Source organism: Mus caroli, chromosome 11 (assembly GCF_900094665.2).
Source record: "Mus caroli chromosome 11, CAROLI_EIJ_v1.1, whole genome shotgun sequence".
Classification (NCBI taxonomy): domain Eukaryota; kingdom Metazoa; phylum Chordata; class Mammalia; order Rodentia; family Muridae; genus Mus; species Mus caroli.
The window spans coordinates 52,633,681-52,644,150 of record NC_034580.1 but is presented as its reverse complement, the minus strand read 5'-3'; the positions used below and the strand labels follow the sequence as shown (position 1 = coordinate 52,644,150).

The 10,470-nt window shown below is 49.9% G+C and overlaps 1 protein-coding gene across 1 annotated transcript in view; it reads right to left on the bottom strand.

Annotated features, from left to right (window-relative positions):
• Window positions 1–5,018: 5,018 nt before the first annotated feature.
• Sap30l (SAP30 like) overlaps window positions 5,019–10,470 on the bottom strand; it is an 8,937-nt gene continuing 3,485 nt past the window's right edge. The window contains exons 2-4 of the mRNA XM_021177293.1: window positions 8,728–8,850; window positions 6,835–6,933; window positions 5,019–5,294 (exon numbers count right to left, since the gene is read on the bottom strand). Of these exons, the coding sequence (XP_021032952.1) occupies window positions 5,166–5,294; window positions 6,835–6,933; window positions 8,728–8,850 (351 nt within the window). The 3' untranslated portion in view covers window positions 5,019–5,165. The remainder of the gene's footprint in view (window positions 5,295–6,834; window positions 6,934–8,727; window positions 8,851–10,470) is intronic.

The window sequence follows — 10,470 nt, the reverse complement described above, 5'->3', positions numbered from 1 at the left end:
AAAAAAAAAAAAAAAAAAAAAAAAAACCAAACCAAGATCTCTTCAGTCTGTCCCCACAGGGCAGGGACAGAGGGTAATGGGAAGGGCCCGGACAGTCCTTTGAAGACTTCCCCCTCTGGGGATTCTAATGGTAGTATTTCATCTGACTCCAGTCTTCTAGGCAGCCATCAATGACTAAGGGACTGGGTACCTACTGCCTCTCTCCAGCTGAGGGACAGCCAGGACTGGGACTTGGGTCCACTCCACTGTGACTCAAATGGCTCGGGGCCTGTACTGAGATGAAAGGTTGTCACGGAAGCCAGTTACCCAGTACTGGGGCCCAGAAGCAGCTAGGAATTCAAAGGGAGCCATGAAGTAGTCTCTTGCTCATTTAGATCGTTTATTGAGAATCAGAGTCAGGCCATCTCACCTGCGTGACACTGCAACAGGAGTCACATGCATGCCAAGGAGAGTCCAGAGAACTGAGACCTTCAACAGTACAGAGCCACAGGCACAAAATCAAAATACAAATGACCCCCCCCCCCCAAGTTTGGCAGGAAAACAAATAGTCGGAGGTCTGGGATGGAAGGGCACTTACTTCAATAAGGCAGTTACAGAGCGGATAGACCCCATCCCCCAAAGACACTCCAATGGGCATCACAGGGAACAGAAAGCAGGCAAGGAGGGCGCAACAGTAAGCAGAGGGAGGTTTTGTGTTCAGAAGTGCCAGAGGAGGGAAACAACCCAGTAGAGTCGCCCCGCCTTAAGCCCCAGGCCCACTTTGCCCACCTTAAACATCACAGTGACTTTTCTTTTACCGACCATAAACTGGAAGCAGTCTGTGATCCAATCAAACAGTGGAAAGGCACCCCAAAGGTACCAAACTTCCCATGAGCCAGGGCCATCACCCAGTTTCAGCGACAGGATGGAAGGCAGGAGTTGGGCAGAGATAGAACCCACTTTATAAGGCTAGAGAAGGCAGGCTAACATTACACCCCACCGGTGTTGGTCCATCCAACCTTGACTTGTCTGGACCTAATGGTTATCAACAAAACTCATGCTCAAGAATGACACAACTGAGTTTCAAAAATTGTAAGGTAAGTCTCATAATGCTCTAAGTAATTGTGACTCTCTGTTGGGTCACATTCACTGCTATCTTGAATGACTGGGAGCTGTGGTGGGCTTGCCTGCTGGGTTTTAAATACAGCTGGTCTGCTCCTTGGCCAGTCATCTTGCTAAGCTGAGCAGTCCCCACTCGCCTGCAATTCTGCAGGTCTATTGGTCCCTGGAGCCCAACTGCCATTGAGAAGCTCCCAGGGATAAACTCTGAGACGAGCCAGAGCAGCTTATCTTAGGTCACCTGTCACAAGCAAAAGTCTACAGTGTGCAAATGAAGGCCATAAAGGCCCCTCCCTAACACGACCTTGACAGATCTCTGGGGAATGTCTTTCCCCCATTCACTTAGAAAGACAATGGGATAGCAACCTTGAGTGACTTTGTGGAACAGATGTGCCTCTGACACTGAGACACCTTCAGCTTTCAGAGTGACTACGTCCACATGGGAACCAGAAGAGATGAGCCCTCAGCAAGCCAGGGACCTTAACTCCAGGCAAAGCCCTATGCTGTTCAGAACCCTCCAGCTAAAGTTTCCCCTCAGAGATGCCACAGATTTTGTGTGGCCAGCATGGGACTAAAACCTCCATTAATGTGGACTCTTGTTAGCAGGCTGGTGCCCCCCTGGCAACTTTGGCAAGAGCTAGGACTAAGGGATTTCTCCAACACCTCCAACATGGAACCAAGACCAATAGACCCATACTGAGGGGTCAGGGGGCGTGAAAACACATTGTATCCAGCTGTTCCCTTTTGCAAAAAGGATACAATGTGTGAGACAATGCTAAGACTGGGTCCTTTGTCCATTGAGAGACTCTGCCCACATGGGCCCCCAACTTAGAGAGCATGGAAAACCCAGAAGCTAACAACAGGACAGTCTTCCCGAGGAGGTAGTGAGCTCTCGTCCCTGGAGGTGACCAGGTGCAGACTGCTTCTTGGCTGGGATGGGTATAGGCAGAATGTCAGCACCAATGGAGAAGCTGGACGGGAGGACTCAAGACTCTTTGCAACCTTTTGGATCCCCTCGGACCACAGAGATCCTTCAGGTGTTATCAATGAGGCAACTTCTTTGGGCTATGCCAGGGACCACCTGCTGCAGTGGACAAGCTATCCTGCCACCACAAACCAGGCAGTCACTTGGTAAAATATTAACAGGAAGTGTGCACACACACACACACACACACACACACACACACGCATGCACATTAAAGCTTTGCTCTATGAGAGGCTATTATGAGTATAGCTACTTATGGCAGAAACATGCAGGACACAGAAGCCAAGTTCCTTCACAGAGTCACAATCCCCACCTGGAATTTTGGTTTGCGCGCTCTCTCCTCTCTCTCTCTCTCTCTCTCTCTCTCTCTCTCTCTCTCTCTCTCTCTCTCTCTCTCTCTCTCTTTTACAGTTAGTTTCATGAGATGAGAGAATTCTGTCCATTTGTGTTGTAAAAACTTTCAAGCCCCAAATGAATGGCAGGCTACGGATGTCTCCATGTGACCCCTTCAGGGTGTATTAAAAAACCACACCAGGCTGGATCAGAGACAGGAAGCCATACCACTTCTGGGCTTGAAATTCCAGTTCTGCCAAGGAGCACCAAGTACAGAGACCATGCTGAGCCACCACAGATGTGTCTGTGTGTGTGCGTGTGTGAGGGAGGCAGGCATGGACAGGCAATATGAAAATACAAGCAGCCTAGATAAGCACTGCTCTCTCAATAATCCCTGCTGCTCCCTAAGCCAGGCTTGGGCCTTTCTTGAAGGCAGCGGGTTCTTGGCCATGACTAGGCAGGGAGATGGGAGACCAGGGGCTGCTGCTCCAATGACACAGCACACTTCATGACAGCATGTTCAAATAGCTTTGCCTTTTCTCTCAGGCGATCTGTTGTGAAGGGGTGAAAATGATAGCCCTGGTCTCTACTTCTCCAAGGCTGCTGGCATCAGAGGACAAGGATTCTGAGGTGGGACCTGGCTGGAGGGCAGACACTCCCCAGCTTGGATCTGGACATAGAACTTGGGACTAGAGGGAGCCTAATGCCACATCTTACCCAGAAGTGAGCCTCTCGACAGGAAACTAGACTTTAAAGAAACAGTCACATGGCTTACATGCTCACAGTTTTGGTTAAAGTATTAGAAAGCTACATTTTCTTCTTGATAAGACACTGACATTCCCACAGGACCCGTTAAGTTAAAGGTTCCATTTGCCCTCAGACACCAGCTTCGCCTGGGCTCTCCTGTTGTCTCCATCCGTGGTAGGAGGGAGACCAACTTCTGTACGGAGGCTCAGGACTGCATTTTGAGTGTTCTTGGGAGCTTAGCCATAATGGAACACTGCATGTTAGTAACACGAGGGGCCCTGTTCCCACTCCACAGAGGCGTGACACTCTGCTCCATAGAGGGAAACCATCACACATTCCTCCACTCACTCAGTGTGGGGTTAGTTCTGCTGAGATGGCGCTCAGGCAAGCCGCCTGGGAGACATTAAAACTGTCGGGCCAGGCCTCTGTTCTGTTAGGACTTAAGAAAAACTCAGAATTGAAGTGGAATAGGGAGCTGAGACATTTGGCCCAATACATGCAGGATAGTTGGAAATTAGGAATCTTTATCCTCCTACACACACCTTTTACCCCCACAAACTGACTGGAAATTCTATACAAGTCTTTATACAAGAGAGCTTTGCTTTCCAGGGTGCTTCTGGGTTTGAGAGAATTAGATAGAAGGGTCTGATTTGAACAACATATTTTTTAATACTGAAAAAAATTACCTTAGTAAGCATTCTCCCCAAAGGAGGCCGATTCTGAGTTTTTCCCCTGAACTTGAGGTGGCAGTGACTTTTCTTGCCTAGCCTCATGATCTCCTGCCTCCTAGGACCAAGGAGCCAAGCCCAGCCACACTATCTTTCCAGAACTGGGCTTCGGAGCTGGATCACAGGGACTTGGCAGCTCTCCTGCAGGCTGTGTACTAAAGACCAGAAACAGGAGCCCGGACACCCCATCTCTGCCATCAGAGCGCTCACTGCCAGAGGCGTACAGGTCATGCTGTGCACCTGACTCTGGATAAAATGCGCAGGACTCTGGGTAAAATGCAAAGACCGCTACGGAAGGCTATGGTTTTGTTTACAGTTTAAAAAAAAAATCACTTATTTTGTGTGTCTGTCAGGGGACAGTCTGCTACATGGCCAGGAACTGAACTCAGGTCATCAGGCTTGGCAAGTGTCTTTGCCTAATGAGCCATCCTCAGGTTCATTGTTTTCTGAGATAGGGTCTTTAGCCCAGGTTACCCTTGAGCTCACTATCCTGTCTCATTCTCCAGAATGGTGGGACTAAAGCATGCACCATCATGGCCAGCCTGGGATGTCTTTGTGTTGATGCTGGAATCTCAACAGTCTTGCATGTGCACCTGTGCGGAGGTCCTCTTGAGGGGCCGCCGGGCCTCCACCTCTAGTGGTTAAGCAGAGAGAACACAAAGCCCAAGGCTCAGTGGTGGGGGTGGGGAAGCAGAAGCTGCTTAGCTGTGACAGCTCTTGGCCAACACACTGAGCGCCCACTGTGTACAGGTCACAGGGCAAGGTGGGAACCAGTGTCAAACTGATTTGCTACTAAATGGCAAAACTTGCAATAAAGTGACATCCCTCTGTCCCCAGTGGGCAAGGGTCAGCGCAAACATGGGCCTACTCTGTAAGTCCACTGTCACTGAGCCACGCTGCCAGGGCTGGGCCTTGCTTGTGACAGCCTGGGACTGCATGATGATGGCCAAGATGCGTCTCACCCAGCATTTCTAGGAGAACTGATTTAAAGCTTTGCTGAGCACTCTAGACATGGTTTTAAAACTTTATAACACTGTTTTTTTTTTTTTCCCCCAGTCTGAGCAGATATCTGAAAGTCTTTTACACACATGCTGATTTGTGAGAATATAATCCTCCTGACAGAGACATTTACAGTATCCATCATTCAAACTTTATTTACAGTAGATATGAACAGTCCTTATTGGCTGAGATGATGCAGAGGCCACCTGTCATCAAGCAGTACCCAGCTGTCCTCTCATCACGGCCCCCACCTCACACGGGCAGGTGGCTGCAGCTCACTCAAGCTGCTTGCTGCCCTCTGACTTCTGGTCCAGTCGGCTCCTGTTACTCTTCACCATGTAGATGAAATAGGCAAGGGTCTCTTTCTCATTCACTGGTATGTTCCTGAAGTGTCGGCTCACAGTCTGCACAGGAGAAAAGACCAAAGTCCCTTAAGCTATGTGCAGATAGGGCCCCACATCTTACACGCTGCAAAGAGGGAAGAGAAGCTACTTCCAGCAGCCACGGCCTGGCACTCAGACTTGCCAAGGAGCCGTAGGGTGTAGTGGACCCCTTGTTCCGCAGCTTAGCTGCTTTTTTCCCAGGCTACCAGAAGTGTACTACTGTGGCCCAGGACGGCACCAAGGTATGGATGTACTTCAGTAGTATCTAGCCACCCCTGGCATGACTTCAGCTACCCTGTGGTGTAAGGAGGCTGAGACTTCCTCAGTTGGCCAATTGCCACCAAGCCTTTCAGGCTCTGGAAGTAGACAAAAAAAAAAAAAAAGGCTTTAAAAATTATGTCAAGCTGGGTGTGGTGGTGAATGCCTGTGATCCCAGTGCTCAAGAGGCCAGACAGGTCAGGAGTCCAAAGACCAGCCTCAGCTGCCTTGACAACACACACACACACACACACACACACACACCAAAACAAACCACCCCAAAATGTCAAATGAACAAAGAGATGTGTCTGGCCCCAAGAATTCCTCTAAGTGGGGACAGACGCTCCTGGGAAAGATTGCCAGTACAGAGGAGGGAGCTCCCTGCTCATGGCCGGACTCTGCTGTTGTTGTCTTAGCCCTGCCTCCTCTTGCCTACTCTTCTTTGCAGCTGGCAACTGTAAGCAGCAATGCTGTGCGCTGCTGTTGTACCTCTCTCTCGCAGGTGAGGGAGAGGCTGAAGAGTGGAGACACATCAGCCAGAGCCCAAAGGGAGCCAGCGGGCAGCAGCTTTTCAGTAAACCTGCATGCATGGAGGTGGTCAGGGCAGAAGAAGAAAAGACCTGGAAATAATAAATCTCTGGATTATGTTTTTCTTTCTCTGCCTCTCATTTTTTTTTTTTTTTAACAACAAAAGACAGGTGAATCAAGAGGGATGAGTGTGTGTCGTGTATCTAGGTAAGCTGAGGCAGGGGGGTCAGTTGAACCCAGCAGCACTGCTGGATCACACACAAGAGAGGGAAGGAAGAGTTGCTAACAGTGACTTACCATCACAGACAGAAAAGTAAGTTAAAAACTCAGAAGAAAAAGTGTTCTTGGGTGCCACTAATTATATAAGAAAAGGCTTCCATTAGTATCAGAGATCAAGAAAGTGTGTGTGTGTGCGCGGGGGAGGGAACCTGGAGGTTGAAGGGAAAGCTCATTAGTAGGTCTGTCATATAAACAATCCTGGGCTTGTTCTTCATTACCCAAAGAGAACTCAAGCCTAACCCTAAAGACACAGCAGATAATCACACTGACACACCTGTAAGGACATACCAAGAACCTTGCAAAAATGATGTTACAACTCAGAACCAGGAGTCCTCAAGTTGCCATGTGACTTTTAAAGAAAGTCCATCCCTCTCTGTGCACGGCTTCCTTTGGGAATTAGGGCTTTCTCTTCCGATGTGCAAAGCTCTTGGTGGCCTGTGGGAGGAGTAGCTGGGACTCAGGAGTATAGGCCGGGCCTCTCTGCTTTACCACCTACCTCTGCCAGCTGGGCCTTGTTGAAGCCTGGTCTGGTCTGCAGCTTATAGTGCCGTTTGTAACGTCGGAGAGTGTTCACCTGCAGCTGGAACAGATCAACCTGGGAAAGAGGAGAGAGTTATGTCTCAGCCCACCCTGCCTGGCATGCCCTAGGGAGGGCCGAGGAGGGAAGAAGTCAGAGACACTGTCCACAAAGGACTAGGGACTGGCAAGAAAGCCAAAGGCGGATGTGGAGAGGGCTCTGTGTTTATGGAGGAGGGAGGTTGAAGCAGAAGAGAGGCAGTAGTGGAGAGGAAGTGAGGAGGAGGAGGAGGAAGAAGGAGGAGAGAGGGGGGATGATTCTGAGTGGGCTGGGGCAGCAGGTGTGGGATGCTTCAGGGTGGAGCTGGAGGGAATGGGGAGCTGCAGCACTGGCCCTCTAGTGAGCAGACTGCGGCCAGTGCTAAAGGACACCAGTGTATCTAGGAAGGCCAGCTGAGGGACACCTGAAGGAGATAAGCTAGAGTATGGCTGGGCAGAGCTCACAGGACAGCAGTGGAGGAGCAGAGGTGCTCAGCCTCAGAGGTCACCTTCCTGAAAGGCTGCACAGTGATTCTCCTGCAGGTCAGGGCTGCTGTCTCTGCAGAAAGCTGGATAAGGGACAAGAAAGGCGCCTATCTCTTGTTCAGCTAACCTAGGAAGAGGGTAAGCTACCTACTCATGACATACAGAAGGGCCAGATCCATTGGTTGCCTCTACCAGCCTCCGAGAGGCTCTTGATTCAGGCAAGTGGAATTCATTTGAAGGAAAAAAAAATGACCAATATGAGGGTCCAGAATACTCCATTCAGTTCAAAACATTCTTAGAGAACTTTTCTAAAATGCTTGGTCAAAGGGATTCAGAAACCAAATGTATCTTTATGAAATAACAGCAATGCTACAGGCAAAAGATATCAGAAAGTAAGGCTGGGGAGGGCCATGGGGAGAGGTGTGGGGACACGGCTGAGCTTCCCGGGCCTCTCCACACCTGCAGACCAAGGCCTACCTCCTTCTACTCGAAGCCGTGTAGTGTGATGCAGCAAATGCTCAGTGCACACTTGGCACAGTTCCTCGTCACAAAGCCCAAGGGGGAAGGGATAACCTTGGAGGCTCCCTTAGCACACATGGGACCTTCTGGGTGACAAGCTGGGATGCATGGTCTTATACAGTGCTCTTTAATTTGGGGGCACATCCCAAAGGATATGTGGCAATGTGTGCAGAACATGTTTGCACTGTCACAACAACGTCACTGGCCTCTAGCATGGGTGTGTGTGTGCTCGTGCTGCTACTGATCCTATCATTCTCATGATGTGCCCCTCCCCTCAAATGTCAAATTTCAGCACTGGCTAAATGGCTGCAGTGTGTCTCTGGGGACAAGCCTTAGCCCAGCCAGTGGCACTGACAGGATGAACCTTTACATTCAGGTCGGAGAAGGCAGCAAGAGCTGTCTAGATCACAGACTGAACATTAACTTTAAAGGCAAGATCAGGGTGTTAAAAGAGGCAACATCATGTTAAGCACCGGTTGGGCTCAAAGGCAAAGCCCTGCAGTCTACTACAAAGAAGGCGAGTGGAGCCTCTAGTACCACCTGGGACCTCGGAGCCTCGGGCCTGTCTGGAGAGTGCCGGGCAAGCAGGCAGAGCAGCTCATCAGCAAGCTTTCACAGTCAGTGTTACTGAAAGTCTAGAGAACTCTCTTCAAACACACCGCAGCAAGGCAAGCAGACAAAGATGACTGATTAGTTCTGAACACACAATAGCCAGGGAGAAAGCTGGAGTCTGGACCCACTCCTCTCATTCTCTGGCTGGGAGGGAGGGAGGCTTGGGCCACTCACTATCTATTCTCCCTGCTCTCTCTACCAGCACTCTGGCCTTTACCTCAGGGATGTCGGCATCGTGCTCGGGGGAGTCTCCGCCATCGTCACTTGTCTTCCTCTTCCTTTTATTTCGGACGCTCTGGATGAAATTTTTGTGGAAGTCGCAGATATACAGGTGCCTTACCTGATTGGAAGAAACCTAAAGTCAGTGTTACCAACCCCATGGAACCTGTGAGATCATGAGCCTTCTCTTTTGGCCAGGTACTAGAGAGAGATGGAAGAGTGAAAGGCAGACAACAGCTTACAACCATTCTATATAGGCTGCAGAAGAAGAAACACAGAGGGCTGGCAGTACAGCTCAGTGGAAAGTACATGCTCAACTTGGATTACGCCCCCCCCCCCAGCCCCTGCAAACGCGCACCCCAGCACCACAGTGAAACAGCACACAACCCTGTGCAGTGCAGGGAAGGAAGGCGGCTGCAGCTGGGAGCAGGCTAGCCTTGCAGGTACAGGAGGAATTATGAACTTGCAGTGAGCAGAGACAGGTCGCAGGACAGTGGATGGTGCTCACAGCGCCTACTCCTACTGTGTGTGGGTAACACCGGAAAACTTGACTCCTGCTGCTTCACATCTGATCCACAAAGGAGCAGAGAGACACGGAACCCTCACAAAGGGAGACCACATAAAAGAGAGTGGACATCACTCTGATTTTCTAATAAACACCAGAGTATATTAGTAAAGGCGCCAACAGCAGCTCAGATGTGAAGAACAGGGTTTCATTTAAGAATGTAAGTAGCACAGTTGCCCGGAGGAACCACTCAAAGACCCTGCAGGACCTGGGTAGGGACAGATGGTGCACAAATGTTCTAGGGAGACATCTGAACTGGAGTTTAGTCCTTAAATCCTTAAAGATAAAAGTAAGCTGGCAGGAAGTCACCATCAATGAATTCAGGCTGCTTTGTGGAGGGAACAATGAAAACTGTTTAATTTGATGATTATCAGTTTCGTGTGGTTGGATTGGTGAGTCATGAGTCATTCCGCGTTTACACTGTGATGCTGTCTTGTACACAGCAGGCACACAATAAGTGCTGATGCACCAATGTAGGCCCTCTCATATCCACAAATGGCCAAATGACTTTTGCTGGTAAAAGCCNCCTCTTTTTTTTTTTTTTTTGGTTTATTTTTTGAGACAGGGTTTCTCTGTGTAGCCCTGGCTGTCCTGAACTCACTCTGTAGACTAGGCTGGCCTCAAAACTCAGAAATCCACCTGCCTCTGCCTCCCGAGTGCTGGGATTAAAGGCGTGGGCCATCACTGCCTGGCTGGGTGTGTTACTCTTTAGGACAGTGGCCTATGGACAATGAATGTCCAAAAATTCATTGTGAGAGTGGAATCTGACAAAAGTCATCGCAATTTGTAAACTTGTAAGAGGTGGAGCATGCCTTTAATCCCAGTACTTGGGAGGCAGGAGGCCAGCCCGGTCTACAGAGTGAGTTCCAGGACAGCCAGGGCTACACAGAGAAACCCTGCCTCTAAAAAAACCAAAACCCAGGTGAACCCAGGGTTGTAACACCCAGGTGAAACAAGAGGACATGTGACCTCTGCTCCATTCCTGGCAGCTGGCACTTGGGCTGACAATGTAAGCAAGTGGCTCTTGAGAGAGCAAGTGGTGCCGGGCAGTGGTGGCGTGGGAGGCGCTTGGGAGGCAGAAGCAGGCGGATTTCTGAGTTCGAGGCCAGCCTGGTCTACAGAGTGAGTTCCAGGATAGTCAGGACTACAGAGAAACCCTGTCTCGAGAAACCAAAA